Here is a 26048-nt window from a genome sequence, read left to right as displayed (position 1 = left end):
GTTAATTTCTGTTGGGAAAGACAATCTTTTGTACTTTTCTCTTGGAGAAAAATGTACAAGAATCTTTCACTAAAATCCATGGGAACAAAAATAAATTGAGGAATTGGTATACTGAATAGAATTGCAAGTTCGAAACACCCACAATGAGAATTAAACTAAAATGGCCAAGGAAGTATAAGCGCCATATATCAACAAGCCAAAAACTAAATTAGGCATGAAAATGGCAAAAGGAAAGTGGCCAGGTACATTGGTACTGTTCATTAGTCTTAAACCATACCAATTTTTTTAGCACATTAAATGACTGAGACGGTATTGGTGGCTGGCCCCACTGCTTGATGTCTTCATTTTACTGGGCATTTTTCTTTCTACGGATTAATGTTTTGTACAAATGATTGTAAGAAAAGGAGGCCAGGTATATTGGTACTGTTCGTTAGGATGCATGCCTTGTCTCCTCTGCTAGTTATGGTTTCAGCCTAAATTTGGGCAATTATGCTCTCCTTAATGCTAAGTAGCCGTACCAATAAATTGTTTTTATTAAAATACTCCAGGCACCGTTTAAAACTCCTATCAAATTTCCAGTTATGAAGCTAAACAGTAGAAATTTAACTGTTTTGGTGAACCAAATGGATGCAGGGGTCGGAATACATTTGTTTAGATTCCCGTATGACTGAGCAAATGATATATTTGTCTATCCATCAATAAAGAGAAGAAATAAATTTAAATAGAAGTGTTTTATCATGGGGTCTCAATATTAGCTTACCTTTGGAAAATCACAGTTGGAGATTGAGCAAACGAGTCCAGCCTAACAACGATTCCCTTCTTCTGCAAGAGAAACAGAGTTGAGATTAAAAGATTAGCATCTTATAGCATCCGCATCGTAGAGAAAAACAATGGCTATTGCAATGCCAACATTAATTACTCACAACGTAAATGCATTGATCATTCAGATTATTTTACTTGTTACATGGACGTGTTTACAAAGAGCGTAAATATATATTTAAATATGTAAACAGAAGTTGTTTACAGATGATTTAAAAAGTTACAAAAGTTATTGCTCCGAAATTATAATGGTTGGGATATAACATTGCTGTAAATTAAATAGCTTCTACTGGGAAAGACAACTCTTATACTTTTTCTTTGGAAAAAAAATTCTTAGAGTATCTGTGACTAAAATCCACCAGCACAAAAATGAATTAAAGAATTTGTTTATTGAATGGAAGTTGCAAGTTCGGAACAAACACAATGAGATAAATTAAAAGGCCAAGGAAGTATAAGTACGGTATACCAACAAACCAGAAATCAGAGTATGAAAAAGGAGAACGGAAAGTGGTCTGGTATACTGGTACCACTCCTGAGTGCAGACCAAATATACTAACAGAGGATGCCTTGCTTTCTCCTTAATATCAGGACCAATGTCGTACCATTAAATTCCTTTTTGTGAGATTTTATTCCTGGTGCCCATTGAAACTCTATCAATTCTCAAGTCACAGGAAAACAACTGGAATTTAAATGCTTCGGTGACCAAAATGATAGAGGGGACTTAAAAACATTTGTTTTCAGAAAATGATGTCTTCCCTCTAATAACTGATCAAAGTGATGTATCCATCAATAAAGAGAAGATATCATATTAAAAATAGTAGTAGTTTACTGTGGGGTCTCAAAAGTAGTTTACCTTCTGTTGGAAATGTCACAATGGTATCTCCTTTACTGAACCAGACCTGGAAATGAGGGCCACCCTTCTTGAACTTCTCCGTTAGAGTTGGACAGTCTTTAATTTTCAGCTGACGAAGATTCTTGGGAAGTTCTTCCAAGATTCCTGGGTACGTCAGAGCTGGACAGTCATCTAGTCTCATATGGTCGACAGATGCAAGATATTTCAAGCTCTTCGGCAGATGGGTAGTTTCACAATTCCAAAATCTCAAGTATTTTAGAGAGGTAAGAGATTGAAAAATTTCATCATCTGAGAAATCTCCTTGAAAGCCAAAAATTGACAAAATAACTATTGAGGAAATAGTTTCATTTGATAGTATCAACTTCAATAGTTTCAAGCCATCAACAGAAACATCTTCAAGTGCAAACTCGTACTTGTCCATGGGAGATGAGAGGTTGACCACAGGGCAGAACAATACATGTAGACTACAAAGTGCAGTTAATGAATTCAGTCCCTCCAAATGACCATCCCATCCCATTATATCCAGCTCCTTGAGAAGAGACAGGTTACCAACATTAAGGACACGAATAACATCTGAGACATTAAGGGTATGAATAACATCAGCAGTTGAGCAATAACAAAATTTTAGTCTCTCCAATGAGGAAGGCAAAGAAGCATCTGATATGTTCAAATTGGGGCAGTTCACTAATTTGAGCTCTATCAAAGAGGTCAAGGTTCGAATATCTCCCAAGGAACTGAGCAAACAGCATCCTTCAATTGTAAGAGACTTGAGGTGCTTCAATGAACGTAGGACCTCCTTGGGAGGAAGAGAGGTTATTGTATGAATAAAAGATATTTCCAGTTTAGAAAGGGAAACAAGGCAATGTATGCAGCTGGATAATGCATCATCAGTAATGCTACATGATGATATCTTCAGGTAAGTGAGTGAAGATGGTAAAACCAACTTGGACTCTTCATTTTTATAGAACATTGTTTCCATGTGGCAATGCATGAACTTAACCCAGGCATCCAAAAGCTGCTCTCGAGAATAATCTTTATTCCAAGGGTCTAATGTCAATATCTCTGCCCACTCATCCAAAAGCAGATCCGGAGAATCATTAAATGCACCTTCCAATCTGTGTTTCACAAACACAAAAAAATGCTTCACAGTTGACACAAAACGTTTGGGTATTGGTACATCCTCTGGTTTCAGCCACTCTACTATTTGCTTCACGACCTCATGTTTGGATTGGTTTCTTTCTTCCTTCTTCAACAAATCATCCTCAGAGAAATAACTAACTTGAGGGATATTGTTAATCTCTAAGTAAGTGAGATTTGGTGGAAAGGTAGGCATTTTTTTTAGGTTTTTGAATCCCCGTAGTATAAGGCTTGTACAACTGGGAAGTGATTCGTGAATGGATGAGATTTCTTCTACCTTATTACAGCCCCTTAATCTTAGCAATCTGAGATGTTTTAGTGAATTCTGACTTAAGAGCCAATTTGGAAATCTATCTCCTCCAAATCCTTCAAGTGTGAGACCACTTATACTAGGATGAGGTTGTAATGCATCCAATAATTCAACATGTGGAGTAGAGTGACATGTAGCATTATTAGTGTCTCTTTCATCAGAGTTCCACTCAAATTTTAGTGTCGTGAGATGCATCTTATTTTGCATATTGGCCTTTACAGCATCCTCTGTACTCCCTACATTTTCAAGACCTGCAATGCGCATTGCACCTCGAAGCTGATTTAAATTTTCAAGTTGGTGCAATTCATACCCACATTCCTTCCTTACAACGAAATTATTAAGCTCTTGGAGGGACGTCAGCCTTCCAACATGAGAAATATCGGATAATGTCTCCCCACTCGCAACAAACCTCCTCAAGCTAATGAGTTCACAAAGATCCTTGGGTAGGGATTCACAATTTGGCAGGCCAAGCATTTGGAGGTGGTAAAGTTTGCATATGGAATCAGGAATCTTCTTAAGAGGCTGATAGCCATTAATAATTAGGTAACGGAGATGTTTTAACTTGCCAATGGAATCTGGCAAATCATCAACACAATTGAAAAGACATAACACCTGTAGTTTTTCCAAGTGTTTCAATATATCTTGCAATACATTCTTTGGGACAATACCACCATCAGATTCCACCCAAAAAGTGCGGATATTTTTCATGAGGCATATTTTTTCTTTTAGTTTGTTTATCATGCTTGCGGGTAAATAGATGTGACGAATGTTCTCACTTCTAGATGACATGTTGCTGATGTGGGAAGAAACTTCTCTGGAATTAGTTGAGTCTATTCTGATAAAATCATCACCTTGAACCCGCTCTGCAAGATCATGAAGCAGGTCATGAAGTTGATATCGCTTTTTCTTTTCAACATCAGTTTCTTCAATAAAAAACCTCGATACAAGCTTATCCAAGTAATTTGCACTGATATCCTCCAACCTTTCTTCCTTATCTCTTGGCCTTATAAAACCTTCTGCCATCCATATATTAATTAATAACTCTCTTGGGAACATAGTGCCTTTTGGAAATAAGCTACAGATTGCAAAACAACGTTGGAGATCATGAGGCAGCTGCTGATAGCTCCAGATCCTTGCTTTCATGTTATCTCCCAACCAATCTTTCTCTTCTACTTCCTCCCAATGCCTTAGGTCAAGTTTTCCACTCAACTCATGACCCACTTGTTAAAAATTGATTAAAAGTTGTAATCAGCATCAGAGGCGTGGGTGCTATAATTAGGAATTTCTATTTTAGTAAAATTAGTAATTAGAGGCATGATGTGCCTGAAATAGTATGAATTGCAGTTTTGGTCAGCAGAGTTATTTATGGTAACAGATACTAAATTAGATTGTAGTGCAGTTATAGAAAGTAGTGGGTTCTAAAATTAGATAGAAGTACTTGTTATAAATCTGTAAGAATGTTATGTAATAGAGGGCAAGGTGTAATTAAATGAAGAAGTGAATTTCCGCAGAAATTCTTTGTCTCTGTTTTTGTTTATTCTTCCAGAAAATTCCAACAAATTGGTATCAGAGCCTAAGGTTAGAGATCAGGGCAGATCCTACCATGGCAGAGAACATGAGCGTTTCGAATCCATCGATTCCGCTGTTCAAGGGAGACAACTACGAGTTTTGGAGCATCAAGATACGAACTTTGCTCAAGTCGCAAGGTCTATGGGAATTGGTGGAGACGGGAGCACCGACCGCAGATCCCACACCAGCAGAAACAGCAAAGCGAGATGCGAAGGCGTTGTTCTTCATTCAACAAGCCGTTGTTGACACGGTGTTCATAAAAATCGCAGCAGCGGCATCGGCAAAGGAGGCATGGACAACCCTGAAATCTGCATTCCAAGGAAGTTCGAAAGTCTGCGAGATAAAACTACAAGGCTTGAGAAGAGAGTTTGAGACGCTGAACATGAATCAAGGCGAATCTGTTCAAGCATTTCTCACAAGAGTCACATCCACCGTCAACCAAATCAAGAGTTGTGGCGAAGATCTTGCTGAAAAGATCGTGGTTATGAAGGTGCTCCGCAGCCTTACCTCAAAATTCGACCATGTCGTGGCAGCAATCGAAGAGTCCAAGGACCTGTCCACATACTCTTTCGACGAGTTGATGGGTTCGCTGCAAGTCCATGAAGTACGACTTCTCAGATCTGAAGAGAAGGACGATTCTAAGGCATTCCTCACCAGAGGCAACTCAAGTAGAGGAAGAGGTCGCAGTGGTAGAGGTTGTGGAAGAGGCACGAGCAGTGGAGACAACTGTCAACATCAACAAACAACAAAGAAGGATATCGAGTGCTACTATTGCCACAAGTTTGGTCATGTCAAGGCAGATTGCTACAAGAAGAAGAGGGAAGACGGACAAGGTAAGCAAGGCGTTGAATGCCACTATTGTCACAGAATCGGCCATGTGCAGGCTGATTGCTACAAGAAGAAGCAAAGAGAAGGGAGTCAAGCAAATTATACAGAAGAGGAGGATGCTCAACCAACTCTCTTCATGGCCAGCAGCGCGATTGACAAAATTGAGGCAAGCAGCATCTGGTTTCTCGATAGCGGATGTTCAAATCACATGTCCGGATTCAAGCAGTTGTTTGAAGATTTGGATGAAACATACAAGTTGAAGGTTAAACTTGGCGATGACAAGCATATTCAGGTAGAAGGCAAGGGCACAATTGCAATGCACACCAAAGAAAACGGTAAGAAATTCTTGCATAATGTGTATTACATTCCGGACTTGACTCAAAATCTGCTGAGTGTCGGGCAGTTGATGGATTGTGGTTATTCAATTGTGTTTGAAGGAAAAACTTGTGTAATAAAATCCAAAAACCAGGTATTGGTAGAAGTGAACATGGAAACCAATAAATTGTTTCCCTTGGAGGTTTCAAATGTAAAGGAAAAAGCAATGGTTGCAAAAGATTTGAACCAATCTGAGTTATGGCATCTTAGATATGGTCATTTGAATATCAATGGTCTGAAATTGTTGAACCAAAAACAAATGGTTTATGGCCTACCCGAAATCAACCAAATAGGTGTTTGTGAAGGGTGTATATTCGGTAAACAAGCCAAGTTTCCATTCCCAAAAGGCCAAGCCAAGAGAGCAACTCAAGTGCTTGAGTTGGTTCATGCGGATTTGTGTGGTCCAATGCAAACCGAATCTCTTGGAGGCAGCAAATATTTTCTGCTTTTCACAGATGATTATAGTAGGATGAGTTGGGTGTATTTCCTACAAAGCAAAGGAGAGGCATTCAAAAGTTTCAAGGTGTTTAAAGCTTTTGTAGAGAAGCAATCTGAAAAGAAGTTGAAGGTGTTAAGAACGGACCGAGGTGGTGAGTTCCTCTCAAAAGAGTTCATTAATTTCTGTGAAAATGAAGGGATACACCGTGAGCTAACCACACCTTATACACCTGAGCAAAATGGGGTTGCTGAGAGAAAGAATAGAACTGTGGTAGAATTAGCAAGAAGCATGTTGAAAGCAAAAGGATTACCAAACAAATTCTGGGCTGAGGCAGTTGCAACTGCGGTGTATGTGTTGAATATTTCACCAACAAAATCTGTATGGAATAAAACTCCATTTGAGGCATGGTTTGAGAGGAAACCAGGGGTAAGTCATCTAAGAATATTTGGATGTATAGCCTATGCATTTGTCAATCCACAAAAGAGAACCAAACTTGATGAAAAATCTGAAAAATGTATTTTCATCGGGTATTGTACACAATCAAAAGGGTATCGGCTATATAGTCCAGAAAGTGGTAAAGTCATGGTGAGCAGAAATGTAATGTTTGAAGAAAATTCAAATTGGAAATGGAATGAAGAAAAGCAAGGAGTGGAGATTGTTGAATTTGCAGATTTAGATGATGTGGAAGATGAAATACTTCAACAGCCAAGCAACTCACTAAGTTTAGATCTGAACAGCAGTAGTTCTGATGTTGATTTATCTCCAGACAGTCCTGACAGGAACCGAAACCCTGACCCAAATACACCAACAATAAGAGTGTACAGCAGGCGTCACATTGTTCCAGAAACACCTGTAAGAAAGATGAAATCTGTGCAGGAATTGTACGAAACAACACGAGTATTATTTGTTGTAGACACAGCAACCAATGAAGAAGCAACAAAAAATGAAGAATGGCATCAAGCAATGCTAGAAGAATTGGTCACAGCAAGAACAGTGAAGCTCAAGCACAAAAGTTGTGAAGAACAAAACACATGCATATTTACAAAGGCATTTTCACAAGGCAAATTCGACAAATTCAGATCAGCAATTGGAATTGGCAACTTTGAATCAAGGGGGAGTGTTAAAAATTGATTAAAAGTTGTAATCAGCATCAGAGGCGTGGGTGCTATAATTAGGAATTTCTATTTTAGTAAAATTAGTAATTAGAGGCATGATGTGCCTGAAATAGTATGAATTGCAGTTTTGGTCAGCAGAGTTATTTATGGTAACAGATACTAAATTAGATTGTAGTGCAGTTATAGAAAGTAGTGGGTTCTAAAATTAGATAGAAGTACTTGTTATAAATCTGTAAGAATGTTATGTAATAGAGGGCAAGGTGTAATTAAATGAAGAAGTGAATTTCCGCAGAAATTCTTTGTCTCTGTTTTTGTTTATTCTTCCAGAAAATTCCAACACCACTACCTTTGCTGCACCAGGATCTCCTTTTAGTTTAACAGATATTTTTTTACCTATTTTTTCGAATTCCACCTTTTGTAAATGAGTGTTGCTAGGCCAAGCATAGTGCATAAAGAGTTGTGAAAATTGACCCTCCTCTATCTCCTCTAAATTATATGTCTCTACTTCTGAAACACGGGCAAGGCCAGCCTGTTGTGTAGCATTTTTGGATTGAGTTGTAAGTAGAATTCTGCTCTCTGGTAAGCAACTACTTAAGCAACCAAAGAAATTCTCCCATTGGGCAAAAATATCCTCAGTATCACTCCAAAAATCATCTAACACAAGCAGAAGTTTCTTAGACCCTACCATGAGTCCAATTTGTGATGAAAGAGGTTGAAGTTTTTTAGAGGGATTATTATTAGGAGTGTGTTCATTAGCTTCTATGTTTTCTATCATGCTCTTAACAACATGAGTGGCCTCAAATTTGTGAGGGGCATGCACCCACACACAAAGATCAAAATGTTTCTGTCCAACCATATGTTTATAAACATACTGGGCAAGTGTAGTTTTCCCAACACCAGAACGTCCCATAATGGCAATTATAGGGATAACTGGCCTAGAATTGAAGGTTTTTTTTGTGAGTAAACATACTATATCATTTTTATCTTTCTCACGACCGAAAACACTGATTGGAGGCGTTCCACTTGTATCCCTGTGAGCATCACTACAACTAGCATTTTCTTGGTCCAACAAATCACGGAATTCGTTTGCCTCCTTAGCAATTTCTACGAGTTTGTCTATACAACCCTTTAGCTTCATTTTTTTCCGGGAGAAAATAGAGAGGCCATCTTTTAACTTCTGGGGTATAATTTGGGATGGTGAACAAATTCGGGTTCCCCTCTCACTCTTCTCCTTTTGTACTAGTGATTTTCTATCATGCATTACCTTTTGTTTAAGCAGTTCATACTCAAGTAGGTCGATTGCTTCCTCAGCCTCATAGTACGCAACCTTGAGCCTATTGAGCCACTCCACTAGCTTTCCCTTGTTGGTGCTCTTCTCGGCTTTCTCAATCGCCAAAGAGAGGCGAGGTAGTACTGTGGCCTGAAGTATCTTCATTTTTTTGTCGATGTCAGTGCCAAGATGGTGATGTGCTTTGTCGAATAATGTTTTGAACAAGGGGGCCGCCAACCACCCTAAGGGGGTGAGAAGAACTGCCTCAGCCATAGTTCTCTTCGCGCTTTAAATTGGATCACTTAGACATATGTTTTGGAGAGAGTTGAAGAAATTTCAGAAAAGTGGAAAGGAATGGTACGAGATGAGATGGTAATGGAAAAAGGACTTAGTAGTTAGTTCTGGTTGAGTTCAATGTTTCTTTCATTATTTTCTCTAATTTTTTCCTTTGAATGAGAAATGCGTTGAGGTTTGACCAAAAAAATTGCAAAAGAAAAGCGTTCACTGGATGTCCAATAATGATGACATGTGTTGCGTGAGTAAATGCGCTGATAAGAAGTAATTTTTTAATTAATCGTGTAACATATAGATTTCCTCTGGCCAGACTGTACAGCTGAGTTTGTAGTAGATTGAAGTAAAGCCACGCCAGATTGACAGATCCCTTAATAAAATTGGTTGGGTCCCAACTGTCTGAGTCAAATTACATTATTCACTACTGCATGCATACTGCACAGGATAATTGACTACCCAACTGCATAGGATAATATCCCTTCAGTCTCTTCTAATTTTCAGACATTTATTTATCTAATTATTCCTCTCTATCAAGCTACCAAAATCCAGCCATAACAAAGCTTGACAAGGATTAAATCTTCATATATCATCCTGCCAACCTTTTTTATTGGTAATATATAAAAAGAACATATTTGAGATTTTCTCAAATCGCATCTATATATGATCTATCCGTCTCCCTTATTAAAAGGTACAAATTCCTATATCCGTTAAAGATAATTCAGATATAGACTGTTGATTATAAATCTTACTATTCATTTCAGATCAAACTGGACTGTACGAACACCAGGCTTCTATTACTATAATTTAATCAACAGCTGTTATGTTTATGGAGGGTTCAAATGCCTCCATGTTTTTGTGCCTCCATCATGCCTCCATTTCTCTCCATCATTTTCAAAATTCAAACAGTCGATCCGAACCGCTCAATCTAACCTCCATACTAAAATATGTTTGGAGACCAAATTTTATATTTTTAGGAATTTTTTTTCTATTTTTTTAGATAGGTACAAAATCAGAAAATCTGAACCATCTAAAAACAGTATTTTTGTACCTATCTAAAAAAATAGTAAAAAATTTTCTAAAAATATAAAATTTGGTTACCAAACATATTTTAGTATGGAGGTTAGGTTGAGCGGTTCGGATCGACTGTTTGAACTTTGAAAATGATGGAGAGAGATGGAGGCATGATAGAGACACAAAAATATGGAGGCATTTGAACCCTCCTCGTTATGTTTAGGACGCCACAATAAAATCCACTCAATTGGAGAGACCTGACTGAGCTCTACATATTAATTAGCCATAATTAAATCTTTTAAACCAAGCATATTTGAGTGGTTTTGTAAAACTAATATGGACATTAAAAAAACAAAAGATTCCAATCTGCTCCTCCCTCATAGTAATATATTCAAAATTATAGAATATATCTAAATATTATGACACAAAGTATAATATGGCAATACAAGGCTTATAAGGGTCCTAGAGTAATATAAAGTGACTGGAAAAAGCTTACAATTCAAGGTGAAACCCAAATTTTTATTCATATCCTTAAAAAAGAAAATTTCCAAATTTCACCTCTGATTTTCAAATTTTCAAATTCTGCCCCTACAGGTGACCATACCACTGGCAAAACCAGGAGTACTAGTGGCGGATCCACTCCCAATGAATAAGGGTCAATTGACACCCATTCACTTCCAAAATTTCCATACATTGACACAATTTTGCTATATAATTGAGAGTAAATGCTATGAATACTATAAAATTGACTTCCATACTTTTGTGAAAATTTTACATGATTGATCCATACGAAAAGACTGAGGACCTATTGATCGGAACATGTATTGAAAGGAAAATTTATATTATTACGCCAATGTAGGCACATGTGGTTTAGAAAATCACTTCCAAAAATATGATGAAGCCATTTTCTACCTAAAAAAGAAAAAAAGAAAAAAAAATGTAAAATTTGGTCTCTATTGAGAATGGCAACGCTCCCAAGTCCAATCCAACCCAAAATATATATCTAGAATTGTTAGGAAAGTTCTAGAGTAATCAGGTTAGTACATGAAGGTTAGTGAATTTACTAGTGAGTTAGGAAATCTCTAGAATGTTAGATATTTTAATGGGAGCTAGATGTTTCTATGGCAACTATAAATAGAATGCTTTGCTCCTCATTTTGATCAATCCAATCAAGAAAGCAATCCAAGCAAAATAAGGGAGTAAGATCAAGAAATCAAGAAAAGTGTTATAGTAGTTTGGAGGTGTAGGATAATATTAGTAGTAGGTGTAATCTTGGAGGTTATATAATATACTAGTAGAGTTGTAGTATAGATAATAGTGTTATAAAAATATTTTGAGTGACAAATAAGAGAAACTTTTTGTCACACCCCGAGACAACCCGCCACGTATTTATACGTAAGGCGTGTGCACATCACATACATTATCAATAATAAATACTCATGCAACATTTAAAAGTCAAATAAGTCTTCCAACACCACAATTAATTTGAGTACATAACACACATTCAACATGAGATCAAGACAAACATGACGAACAAACCGATAATTGCTATGTCAATCAATGTATCCACTTTCAAAGAGAGAATTAAAGTTTAACTAAAAGGAAAATAAAAAGATATTTGAGTCGTCTGCTTGTTGACTTCCTGATCCGCATCCCTTCTATTCGTGCTCCTCGTCGGCTTCATCATTTCCTGGAACCCACATAAAAGTGGAACGGGTGAGAGATCGAACAGTCTCTCAGTACGGGATTCAGTTCCAGTCCCGGAGTTTGTCAAATTTACTTATTAACACAAAAAGGATATTAAAATTATATCCTCACATGCTATATTACTAATGCATATTTAAAACACACACACACAAACACACAAGTACACACACAAGCACAAATACACTTCTTTAGTTATCTTTCATGTTTTTAACTACCTCACCAGGGGGACTCAAACCCCACTAGATCTTGGCTGTGCCACTAGACGGGGACTTGAACCACCACTAGATCTTCTTTGCCTCACCAAGGGGACTCGAACCACCCCAGATATTGGCGTCTCACTAGGGGGACTCGAACCACCACTAGTTCAACTGTCTCACTCGACAGGGACTCGAACCACCGCAAGATATTGACCCGTGACGGGAAGTCCAACCAACGTCAAGTTAACGAGGGGTCCAGTCGAATACTAGACCCAATGTATACATTCCAACATGCGTTCAACGCATATTGGCCCCTTTCCTTTAACTTATTTGTTACTTTCCACGTTTGTTTCATTTAATCGCACAAATATCATACTCTACACTACACATCTTAAAAATCCATTGATTAATTGAATAATCTTATCCTAGTATTCTAAACAAAACAAAAAGGATCTTTCGATTCAACATGCATAATTCCATAAATAAATAAATGCAAACAAAACGATAAGTAACAATTTGACAATGTCCAGGAAACCCGTACCTGTTGTCGTGATGTAGTTCACTCATGCCTCTACGTCACTTCTTACTTTGTAATTCAGACCTAGACCACGTAACAAGCTTTCTAAATTAATATTTATATATGTTTACATTTGACTATTGTTAATTAAATATACTATCTGAATGTCATTCAAGATATATACCAAATATATTCGTTACCATATGATCAGAAATATAATAGAGTTTATACACTTCTTAAGATTTAACAGAAATATATTTGCCACTTGTGGTCTGACAATTATAATGGATTTTGTTTGTCATGAGAAATGGGATTAAAGTATTGATAAGATTTTAGAATATACTTCTTTGTAATAAAAATAGTTCTAAGGCTATCGGTGAAAAAATGTCTACAATTATCGGTGAATAATTATCATTTAAATAAAATAATAATACAATTAAACTCTAACAATGGAAATAATTATTCTCGATGAACATATAAAATTTTGCAATTAAATGATATATACATGTATAAACCTCGTAATGTTCATAAAATTGTATAATTAACATATTACGGTACTTGATAAATTATTTGGGAATAATTTGTTTAACTTATTATTTTATTTAGAACATGTGCTAAAAGTATATAACAAATACATATAAGAGATGTAAAAGAAATACTATAAATATAATACAGATATAATGCAGAATTTATATAATGAATAAACTAATATTTAAAATAAAACTAGAAGAATTGATATTCATGAATTAAATTAAGTTTCTGAAAATTTAATCCGAGGGTTCTACAAATGAAATTTTCAGATTATAATAATAATATTTACTAATAACTTTAAATTTTCAGATTTAAACATAACAAAATACTAATAATAAATTTCTCGAATCTAAGAACAACAATTTATTCTAAATAAATCAATCTAATTATCTATCCTAATCAAAGAAATTCATACATCAATTTATAAACAAAATATCATAGTTTAGAGTACCCTAAAGCATAAATTTCCAGACTATATATAGAAGGGGTTCAACCAACTGACAATGGAGTAATTTTCCTTGTGGGGTATTCTTAATTGGCCGTAAGGGAAGGAAGAGAGGGAGATATGGCAGGATTCTTGATATCATTAAAGGGCTAAATAATCATAACACAGAGGATTCGGATTTGATGCAAACAGAAGGAATTAATGAATCTTGTTTAAATAAAGGAGAGGCGGTTATCAAGGTTTCATATTTTAAAAATAAAATGGGGAGCGGGGGTTGCGCCCTTATAGAAGAGGGACGGTTTTATTTTATTTTTAATCTGAAGAGTCGCTGATTGCGGTTATTGTTTTAATTTCAGTAATTATTATAATTATATGGATTTTGGACTTATCAAAACAATATGATAAATCGGATCTTGTATTTTGAGTAACTTAAATATATAATTATTTTAGTTTAGTACTTAAAATACGTGGTGAGTAACTTAAATATATAATTATTTTAGTTTAGTACTTAAAATAAGTGGTATTACACTTTTACAGTGTCACTCTCCGTACTCAACAGTCTCGAAGTACTTTAATATGGAGATCATTTTGAACGGTTCTGATCAACTGTTTGGACATTAAAAATAGAAATATGAAACCATAATACGAACCTATGTACGCTATGCATATACTATAATATTACACTACATATCTAAAAAGATATGTATTGCAATACAAGAAGTAATCATGATACCAGTTTGATACTGGCATAGCTTATATATCATTTCAATGGAGATCGGTGGATACCAGTGGTGGAGCCACAGGGATTAGGAGGAGACATTTGCCTACCACTGGCCTAAAACAATTTCAAAAAAATGTTTTTTTTCCAAAAGATATACTAAAATAATTATACAATTATTTTACCAACTTTATTTCTATCTTGGAAGATTTGGATAACGATTGTATTTAAAATAATTATATTCTACTCTAAATTTTTTACCTCATTATATAGGCAATAATTATGATATTGGTTATTGAGAAAGCTTATCCAATAAGATTGAAGATTGGAGTCGACGAGTGCATATAATATGCTTATAAATACTGTCAGAACAGTTAGCTTACACGCCAACCAACAAGTCTGATATATATCTAACCTTATTTTTTGTTTTGTCCTTTTCAATTTGTAGGCGAAAAGTATTAATCTGATTTATCAAATTGTTTAATTTTACCGTAGATTTCAATTTATTATTTTGTAGCACATGATACTAGCTAAAATTAAGTTGATGAATTTTTCCGAGATGGAGACATTACAGCTGTCCATTAGTTTAATTAATCTCCCATAGTGCATCCATCTCTGGTCACAAATGATAAATTAAATATGAGCCCTGATTTGGTTCAGTGGCTAATTCAACAGGCCCTGATTTGGGCTGACAATTCTTTGGGCTGGACCTCTTTCATTGTAGATTGAAGAGTGAAGAGTGAATTGTCGCCATCTCTACTTTTTCTGTTGGCATCAAATTCTGTTGTCATTTCCATGTAGATTGAAGAGTTAATTGTTCTCGTCTCTATTATGCTATAAATTAATCAAGCAAGGAGCTTAAACAATGCAATGTTTTTTTCTATTATTTGTTAGGAAGAATAGTCAAATGAAATACCACAGCTAGCTCTTCCCAGAATTCCTAAAATCAAACAAACTTTTATCTACTTCCTGAAAAAAAAAATTGGTAACGAAGATAAGAATAAGAAACTTGACATGAACTATTTGAAATTTCATAGAAAAGTAAGGATTTCGATGAAGGCACGTCATAATTAGCAAAAATAATATAGTAATTAATAGGACTTTGAAAGAAAATCACTTTTTGCTTTAAAGAAAAAGGTTCAGTTGGGCAAATAATGACCTCAGAAAGTCTTATTAAAATGAGACCATAAAATAAAAATAAAATAAAGGATAAAGTTGCAATGACATCCATGCATGCAACGTAACTTAACATGCATATATACTTTCAGCAGAATCTTTTACAATTAGAAACAATCACAAAATATCAAACCAAATTTGTCCCATATAATAAAAAGTCTGTTCATACAAAATGTCCACAAATAAATTCACAAAACACACCACATAAAGTGACTAGAACCAGTCGAAACAATTGAAACAAACTAACAAATCTTAAATATACAACAAAAAAAAAAGTACCAAATACAAATAAATAGGAGACGGGCATTAATAATATTGTATCACCTGGACATAAATTTGGTTAAAATATTTTTTTTCATTTTTTTTTTTCGTTTTTTTTTTTTTTCGTTTTTCCTTTTTTTTTTTCTTTTTTTGTGGTTTTTTCTGTAGTTTGCAAGGAACATTTAAAGCAACAAACAAGTTCGGCAGTTACACAAAATTATACAATCTCCCAACAATAATTGTACTGGAGAGTGAACACTTAAGATGGATACAACAAATTACTTCTAATAGATAATCAAAGGAGATTTGTTTTTCTTTCATCTTTTGGCTTTTTTTGTTGTTCCTGTAGTTTTGTTTTCTAGTTTTCTTTTTATTGGAGTACGTGGAGGCAAGAGATATCCTTCTGCAAAAGAAACAGAGTTGAGAAGAAAAAATTAGTATCGTATAGCATCGGCAGGGTAGAGAAAAATTATGGCCATCAGATGGATAATATATAAATATTGCAATGCCACAATTAATTATTACTAGCAACGTAAATGTATCATTGTGATACTTTTACTTGTTATATGGACGTCTTTAAAAATAAAGTAAATATATATTTAAATATGTGAACAGAAGAAGTACTTTATAAATGAATTAAAAAGTTCCAAAAGTTATTGCTCTGGCTGGGATATAAGATTGCTGTCAATTAAATAGGTTCTACTGGGAAAGACAACTCTTATACTTTTTCTTTCGACTTTGGAGAAAAATGTTAGAGAATCTGTGACTCAAATCCACATGCACAAGAATTGATTTAAAGAATTGGCTTACTGAATAGAAGTTGAACTTTCAGAACAAACACAATGAGACTTAAAATAAAAGGCCAAGGAAGAATAAGTATGGTATACAAACAAACCAGGAATCAGAGTATAAAAAAAGGAAAAAGGAAAGAGGTCTGGTACACTGGTACCATTCATGAGTGCTAAACCATACTAGCAGTCCAGCACAAAACCAGACCAGAAGGAGGATGCCTTGTCTCCTCTGTTAGTTACGGCTTGAGAAATAATCTGGGCAATTATGTTTGTTCCTTAATGTTAAGTACCAACTACCAAGGTCATACCAATAAGGTCTTTTTTATCAGATTTTATTCCAGGTGCCCTTTGAAACTCTATCGATTTTCATGTCACAGATAAAGAACAGGAATTTAAATGCTTTGGTGAACCAAAATGATAGAGGGGGTCTATATACATTTGTGTAGATCACTCATTACTCTAAAGACCTATAAAAAAATGTATACTGCTCTGAAATGTTGATGGTTAGAATAAAAATTTATGAAAATTAAATAATTTCTATATTGAAAGACAATCTCTTGTATTTATTTTATTATTTTTTTTTTGGAGAAAATGGTGGCTGAATCCACGATTGAAATCCATGGACACATTCAAAGACGAAATGAAGAATTGGTTTACTGAATACAAGTTGCAAGTTCAGAACAAACACACACAGAATAAAATAATGTCCAAGGAATTATAAGTACGGTATACCAAGAAGCCAGAATTGAAAGCATGAAAATGAAAAAGGAAAGAGGTCAGGTACACTAGAAGTCTAGAACCCTTCATGAGTGTTGAACCATAACAGTAGTCCAGCACAAAACCAGACTACAAGAGGATGCTTTTGTCTCCTCTGTTAGTTATGGCTTCAGCCAAAATCTGGGAAATTATGCTTCTTTATTAATTTTAAGTACCAGAGTATTTTTCAGATCGGCTGCACCAGGTGCCGTTTATTAACCTCACTGATCAGCTGCACCAGGTGCCCTTTAAAACCCCCAATCGATTTTCTAGTCACAAAGTTAAATAGAAAGATGGAGGGGGCCAATGTATATTTGTTTGGATCCCTATATGACTGATCAAAATGATGTATTGATGAATAAACAGAAGAAATAAATGTAAAATAGAAGTTGTTTAATGTGGGATCTCAAAATTAGCTTACCTTCTGTACATTCATTCCTTACAACAAAATGATCAAGCTCTTGGAGGGACGTCAGCCTTCCAACATGAGAAATATGGGACATTGTCTTCCTACTTGTATAAACCCACCTCAAGTTAATGAGTTCACAAAAATCCTTGGGTGGGGATTCACAATTTGGAAGTCCAAGACTTTGGAGGTGGTAAAGTTTGCATATGGAATCAGGAATCTTCTTAAGAGGCTGAGAGCCAATAATACTGAGGTAACGGAGATGTTTTAACTTGCCAATGGAATCTGGCAAATCATCAACACAACCGCAAAGATGTAACACCCGTAGTTTTTTCATGTGTTTCAATATCTCTTGCAATACATTCTTTGGAACAATACGACCACCAGCTTCCACCCAAAAAGTGCGTATATTCTTCATGAGGAATAATTTTTCTTTTTGCTCGTTTATCACGCTTGCGGGCAAAAAGATGTGGCGAATGTTCTCACTTCTAGATAACATGTTGCTCATGTGGGAAGAAACTTCTCTGGAATTAGTTGAGTCTATTCTGATAAAATTATCACCTTGAACCTGCTCTGCAAGATCATGAAGCAGGTCATGAAGTTGATATTGTTTTTCCTCTTCAACTTCAACTTCTTCAATAAAAAACCTCGATACGAGCTCATCCAAGTAATTTTCACCAATTTCTTCCAAATTTTCTTGGTTATCTATTGGTCTAATAAGACCTTCTGCCTTCCAAAAATTAATTAATAATTTTCTTGATAACCGGTAACCTTTCGGAAATATGCACAAGATTGCAAAACAACGTTGAAGATTTAGAGGTAACTGCTCATAGCTCCAGATCTTCGCTTTCATGTTATCTCCCAACCAATCTTTTTTTGCTACATCCTCCCAATACCTTAGATTTTTTCCTCTCAACTGTTGACCCACTAGCTTTGCCGCACCAGGGTCTCCTTTTAGCTTAACAACTATTTTTCGACCTATTTTTTCGAATTCCGCTTTTTGCAAATGAGGATTGCTACGCCAAGCATAGTGCATAAAGAGTTCCAAAAGTTGATCCTCCTCTATCTCCTTTAAATAATAGGTCTTTACTTCCGTAACACCGGGAAGGTTGGCCTTCTCTGCAACATTTTTGGATTGAGTTGTAAGTAGAATACTGCTCCCGGGTGAGCAACTACTTAAGCAACCAATGAATTTCTCCCATTGTTCGAAAAAATCCTCAGTATCACTCCAAAAATCATCTAAAACAAGTAGAAGTTTCTTAGACCCTAACATGCTTCTTATATTTGTTGAAAGAGCTTCGAGAGATGTAGAGGGAAAATCATTACTAGCACATTGTTTTGCCTTTATGATTTCTATCATATTCTTCATCACATCAGTGGCCTGAAATTTACGAGGGGTATGCACCCATACAGGAATATCAAAATGATTTTGTTCATCCATAAATTTATAAACATACTGGGCAAGTGCAGTTTTCCCGACATCAGAACGGCCGGTAATGGCAATTATAGGCATAGATGGTTTAGTGCTTGGTCCAGGCTCAGAATTAGAATGTTTTTCCGTGAGTAAGCGGACTATATTTTCTTTAGCTACATCAAGACCAAAAACTCTATTGGGATTTTCTGAGATTGTTTCCCTGCCAGCGTCACTGCCACTACCATTTCCATGGGCCTCCAACAAATCACGAAATTCATTGGCCTCCTTTGCAATTTCTATGAGTTTGTCTATACAAGCCTTTAACTTTAACTTGATTTTTTCTATCATTCCCTTCATACCCTTCTCCTTATGTTCTGGTGTTTTTCTATCATCCTTTACCTTTTCTTTAAGGAGTTTATACTCGAATAGGTCGATTGCATCCTCAGCCTCATAGTACGCACCTTTGAGCCTAATGAGCCAATGCACTAGCTTCTCCTTGTTGGGGCTCCTTTCGGCTTTCTCAATAGCCAGAGAGAGGCGAGGAAGTACTGTGGCTGCGAGTATCTTCCTTCTTTCGTTGATGCTGGTACCGAGATGGTCACACGCTTTGTTGAATATCATTGTTATCAAGGGGGACACCAGCCACCCTAAGGGGGTGAGAATAGCCGCCTCAGCCACCATTGTTGGCCTTCTCTTCTCTTCGTACAGGCTTTATGTTGGATTATTTAAGTTTGACACATTTTTACTAGATGAGATGGTAATATGGCAAATTTTGTTTGTAGGTAGGGGAAAGGACTTAGATCTGATCAAGATCAACGGTTCTTTCTCTCTTTTTATTTTTTTCCTTTTCTATTTTGCCTTAGAATTAGAAAAGGGTGTTTCGCTGAAAGCATAGAGGTGATATAACTTGTAACCCATGTTCCAATCAAGTTGATAAACATTTAATTATAAAGATGGACATTTGATAAGCATTAATAAAATCTCTTTCAGATCTTGACATTTGGCACGAATCTTGAAGCAGACCCCTACAGCTTCAACAGCCACCAGATTGAGTTTGGCCTGAATAAAATTAAACTGAACTATCCATTTGTTTCAATTGCACCTCAGATACGTGCGGGGACACGGACTCAACTTAATTTATTACCAATATGCAATTTATTCTCAAACCTCACAAAACTGAGGTTATTAATTTATTTTAAAAACTTTTTTTTTTCTTGAACAATGTACATAATCTTATGATTAAAATTGTTAATTGGATAAAGTTTGATTTTGATGTTGTAGGTGTTGGTAGTGGTAGTGGTTCAGACATGCAACATTAGTTGTTGATATATATATATATATATAGAGAGAGAGAGAGAGAGTAAAGCTACCATACATTGCAATGCATAGGCATTTTTTGTACATTAGACTATAAATCACCACAGTCAAAGTCCAAATAACCAATACAAACCTTTCATCTTGTTCTCCATATTAATGTGCTTGGAGACCAAATTTGCCTTTTTTTTAGAAACTTTTTACTTTTTTTTAGATTTATTGAAAATTGTTGTTCTTCAGACAAATTTGGACCATAAAAATCGTTGTTTTTAACCCAAGTTATAAAGTTCAAATGTGTTCTAAAGTTATTCTTGGCGGAATTTATTAGCATTCAAGTTAAGCAGTTAAAATATGTAAGTTTTGTTCGCATTTTAATGCACTAAAACATTCATTGTTGTTTGCCGCCTGATTTCACCGTAAATAAATTCCAACTTTAAAAAAAAATATATGGAAATGAAGCATTTGTTAAGGAGATCGGTTTAGATTTGTCATTCAAAATCGATTCAATAGGTTTTGGAAGTGGGAAGCATACTATTGAAATAATAGAGGAAGCATGTTAGCCATTGTACTCTATATATGGCAACATGGGTATTATATAAATTTAAAATGAGTTTTAATATAAATGAAAATATAATGGGTAAATTTGTGAGTTTTGGAATTTTAGAGGGGGAATACGTAATTTAAAAATTTAGAAGGAGAAATATGTAATTTTGAAGATTTTGAGGGGCATTCATGAAATTCGCCCAATATAACTATATATTGATGTTTCGTTATTAGTTTGTAACAATTTTATCGTATTATTGTATTTTCTGCCCTGAATAAAACATAATTAATACTTTAATTAAAAACCATAGAAAAACTATAAACCAAAAACGTCCACTGTTTCCCTACCATTCTCACTAACTACTTAGCAGTGTATTCATCGTATGAATTGCATCTACTCACTGGACTAATTAGCAGTGTACTCATCATATAAATTCACTATTCCGACAAGAAAAAATTGATTTAAAGATTAATTTGAATCGATTGATTGTAGTCTATTGATCACAGTGAGAGAATAAAATTTATATATACTGTAACCTTTGTCAGTTGAAAAAAAAGTACAAATTAAGACACATAGATAATTATAGATTGCGAATCTACAAAGACGTAGAAGCTTAGACGAGTTTGTCACCCAACGTAGCTAGTCGGAGCTCTGTTAATAACCCTTATGTTCGTTACTCTTTCTCTATCTTCATTTATTTCACATATTTATATTACTTACACTGTTAATTACTCTAAAAGTTTGGCAGATCAGTTTCAACCAAAAAGAAAAAAAAAAAAAAAAAAATCAAAGTTCGCCTTCACCGCCTTCAATTAGTTAGCACAAGGGTTTTTATTATTAAGTAATTATGTTAGCACAAGATCCTCACTTAGGAGGTCATGGCATATCGTGGTTGCACGGTTCAACAGGGATGTCACCTTTGCGGTTCAAACAGACTAGAAACCCGGGACCACATATTGTGGAGTTGCACATATGCTATCAAGTTCTGGACTCAATTGCTAGCTGAATTCGAAATAAATTTCAGGGGTGGCAAGAACATGACACAAGTCTAGAGGAAAGGGAAAAGGGGTCTACAAACGACGGCAAATCGATAGGAGCCAAATAGCATGTGATCGATTACTAGATCTTATGGATATCTTAATTAAACAGCTTGCTAGTTGGTAATAGGTGGCAATAGTTGATTAGGCGACTTTATATAAAACAATTGAAATAATCACTGTGATAAATAATCACTTGAAAAATCGATAGGAGCCAAATATTTGTTCCTTTTTTAGTTTTAAAAAATTACAAGATGTTGTGGTTCTTGAGTTTTGAAACTCTAACTTTCAGTTAAAATATTATTAATTAAAAAAGGGAGTCTACTTGTTGTTCTAATTATTTTCTGTTTACCTAATAAAAGAATATCAAATTTTATATGTTAATAAGGTTGTGAAAGATAGATACACTAATACAGAAAATGCGAATTTGATGTTTTTAATTACGGATTAATTAACAATTCTGTTTCTTCGAAAATGTTTGAAGCATGAAAGTGTTTGCAATCCATTTTTTGTTGATTTCCTTTTGTGTTGTTGCTTGTACCTCTTTACAATGTTAGTACCTGTTGGTACTAATACATTTTTAATTTGCCGATGATTATTGCCTTATTTAATGTTGGCATGTTCTTTTTATCGGTGTGAAGCATCATTAGCAATCAGTGATTTTTGCTTCTGCTCTTCTTACAAGAAAAAACTGAAGAGGAGTATAAATTGTGTTTGAAGAAATTTCTAGCCTCGTCCCATTATACATTGTTAATGTAGTTTTTTCACATCAGTGTATGATATACCGTGTATGGTCGCATTTTCTGTACTAGTGTATCTATCTTTTAGAACCTTATTAACATATAATATTTGATATTCATATATTAATAGGTATAAACAGGAAATAATTAGGAGAACAACTTGACTCCATGTTTCAATTAATAATATTTTAATTGAAAGTTAGATTTTCAAAACTCAAGAACCACAGCATCTTTTAATTTTTTAAAATTAATAAAGGAACAAATTTATTTCGATCCTAATTAGATAGGGAAAAGATTTTTTAAGTGATTATATATCATAGTGATTATCTCAAATGTTTTATATAAGGGGGAATTTCACGTATACCCCTCAAAAACTTCAAAATTACATATTTCCCCCTCTAAAGTTTGAAATTACATATTTCCCCCTCTAAACTTCAAATACTCACAAATTTACCCATTTTATTGTCTTTTATATTAAAACTCATTCTAAATTTATAAAATACCCATTTTACCCTTTTATTAAAATCATATAAAGCCCATCAAACTCAAAATTGAATCTGAACAATTTTTCTACCGTCCAAACTGCTTTTAAATATGCGTGCGCAAGATCAGCACGAATCTTGATGCGAACACGCACGTATATTGATATGATGTGCACAGATCTTAATGTGATGCGCACCAATCAAAATTGCTTTAAGATCCGTGCATGCTAGATCAACACGAAATTGAAGCACTATGCACAGATCTTAATGCAATGCACACGGATCAAACGGTAGAGGAACCCTTTATTTTTAAATTTGAGTTTGATGGGTTTTATATTCTTTTAATAAAGGGTAAAATGGGTATTTTAAGATTTTAGAATGAGTTTTAATATAAAATACAATAAAATGGGTAAATTTGTGAGTTTTTGAAGTTTAGAGGGTGAAATATGTAATTTCAAACTTTAGAGGGCGAAATACGTAATTTTGAAGTTTTTGAGGGATATACGTGAAATTCCCCCTTTATATAAAGTCGCCATCTCCAACCACAGATCCATATAAGACCTAGTGATCGATCACATGCTATAATTGATAAATTAATTAGAATCTAAACAATTATTGGCAACTTGCTAATTGGTTTAAGATTTGACTAATAGTTTGCTTCATCATATTGCTATATGAGTGAGTCTATGGTAATATGCATATCACGATTTGGCACCGTTCTACGGCTCTATATTCGAGTTTTCAAATCCTAACAGTCGATCCGAACCGTTCATCTTGTTTTCCATATTAATATGTATTTGGAGACCAAATTTTACATTTTTTGAAATTTTTTTACTATTTTTTTTAGATTTATTGAAAATCACTGTTTTTGGATGGTCCAGAATTTTCAGATCAAGTGATTTTCTAAATATCTAAAAAAATAGTAAAAAAATTTCAAAAAATGTAAAATTTGGTCTCCAAACACATATTAATATGGAGAACAAGATGAACGGTTCGGATCGACCGTTAGGATTTAAAAACTTAAATATAGAGCCGTAGCACGGTAACAACCCGTGATATGCATATTACCATAGACTCACTCTTGCTATATATATAATTAAATGACGTAGGTAGCTTTCTAAGATGCTTCGTTCGTCATATCGCTCTGTCGTTCTTCTCTTCCTAAAATTACTTAATAATAAAATGAATTATAACATGTGGTAAAAACTTGTGTTAACTAATATTGTGGGAATTTCATGTATGCCACTCAAAAACTTCAAAGTTACGTATTTCTCTCTCTAAATTTTGAAAATACGTATTCCCCCATCTAAACATGCAAAACTCACAAATTTACCCATTTTATTATCTTTTATATTAAAACGCATTTTAAATTTATAAAGTATCCATTTTATCTTCATTAAAAGCATAAAAAAATTGTAGCTTGTTTAAGAAAAGTATCGGTTTTGTATTTGATAAATTTAAACTAAAAGTTTTTTATTTTTATATTGATGGTTTTATTTATTTTTTATTGAATTTAAACTAAAAGTTTGTAAACAGTTGGCAAATTTTAATTATATATTAAGTTTCATTTTTGTTAACCTTTAATTGTGCTTGTAATTAATTATTTATCCTATGTATTTACCCTCGAATCTCTTCTTTTAAGACAAATTATTTTTCTCTATAGAGCTACCAACTTCATTTTTTTTTTTGTTTTCAATACAGTCATAACAAGGGTCGACAAGGTTAAATAGAAAATTAACCAAAATCTTATTGACCTCCCCTTCTCCTTCATTCCCTTCTATCTCCCCTATGAAATATTGTCTCAAGTTGCTCGCTTCTCTCCCTTTGTAGTACAGATGCCAAATTTTAAGGGACTAATTTTGTGGGGATCAAAATAGAAAAATGCTAGAAATATAGGACCATTTATTAAATTATTTTGTGTGACATGAAACAAATTATTCCACATACTAACCTTGTAGCGGTCAATTAGTTTTCCTGCTAATTATCTCGGTTAGAGACTTTTAAGAGTATATATCATCTATATTATGAAGTTTTACAATTCCAGTCATGAACTCGAAATGATTTATAAATGCAATAATACTTAAGGTAACAAAATGATTATTACATACTAACAAAAAATATATGATAAAATTAACGTATTATTGACTTCTAGATTATTACATACTAACAAAAAATGCATTTCTTTATGATGATTTGGAAGAAGAAATTTATATGGATCTACCCCCCAGTTACGAACACATTGGACCGGCAAATAAGGTGTGCAAGCTGGAGAAGACATTGTATGGCTTGAAACAATCACCTAGGGCATGGGTATAGTCAGGGAGACTCCGATCACACCATGTTCTTTAAAAGAAGTGAAGGTAAATTGCAATCCTTATTATTTATGTTGATGACATGATTATTATAGGTGATGATAGACTTGAAACAAAACTCTCGAAAGAATTTGAAACAAAAAATTTGGAAGGTCTAAAATATTTTCTGGGAATTGAAGTGTCAAGAATGAGGAAAGGTATACTTCTTTCTCAAAGGAATATGTTCTTGATCTTTTGGTCGAAACTGGGAGATGGATTGTAAATCGGTTGGTACCCTATTGGAACAAAATGTGAAATTTGAAATCTGTCATAAACAATGTGTTGGCTTTTAGAGTCCTCGACTTGTATGTTTAGCTAGATTTGTAAAACATACATAAATTGTATTTAACAATTTCCTTGAGTTGAGATGTGTGCAGGTTCATAAGATTTAAAAATGCAACAAGACTGTTAAGGTTATTTCCTTTGTCATTGAGATAACTGACTGCATTGTTGTTCCAATGAAGGATAAAACTTCAAAATCAACATCTACTCTTCATAAGCTTTCCGAAAAGTGGTCATATGCCGAAATCGGACACTCGAGCACGAAGATACACATGTTTGAAGAGTTCTAAACTTCCAGTATAATTGATGACCATTATAACGGTAAAAGTACCAACCACGCAGGTTTAATTCGGTCTAGACCA

General features: G+C 34.5%; 2 protein-coding genes across 2 annotated transcripts in view; both read right to left on the bottom strand.

Annotated features, from left to right (window-relative positions):
- The window catches only part of LOC144562408 (putative disease resistance protein RGA3), a 71202-nt gene that overhangs the window by 387 nt on the left and 44767 nt on the right, over positions 1 to 26048 (bottom strand). The window lies entirely within an intron of this gene.
- LOC144562425 (putative disease resistance RPP13-like protein 1) lies at positions 767 to 4335 on the bottom strand. The gene is made up of 2 exons (XM_078311648.1): positions 1673 to 4335; positions 767 to 822 (listed from the first exon to the last, which is right to left on the bottom strand). Exons 1-2 carry the CDS (start codon positions 4260 to 4262, stop codon positions 803 to 805), a joined length of 2610 nt encoding a protein of 869 aa, XP_078167774.1. The 5' UTR covers positions 4263 to 4335; the 3' UTR covers positions 767 to 802.

The sequence above is a fragment of the Carex rostrata genome, chromosome 1 (assembly GCF_964058835.1).
Source record: "Carex rostrata chromosome 1, lpCarRost1.2, whole genome shotgun sequence".
Taxonomy (NCBI): Eukaryota; Viridiplantae; Streptophyta; class Magnoliopsida; order Poales; family Cyperaceae; genus Carex; species Carex rostrata.
The sequence above is the reverse complement of the archived record's forward strand: the minus strand, read 5'-3'. Positions and strand labels throughout refer to the sequence as shown.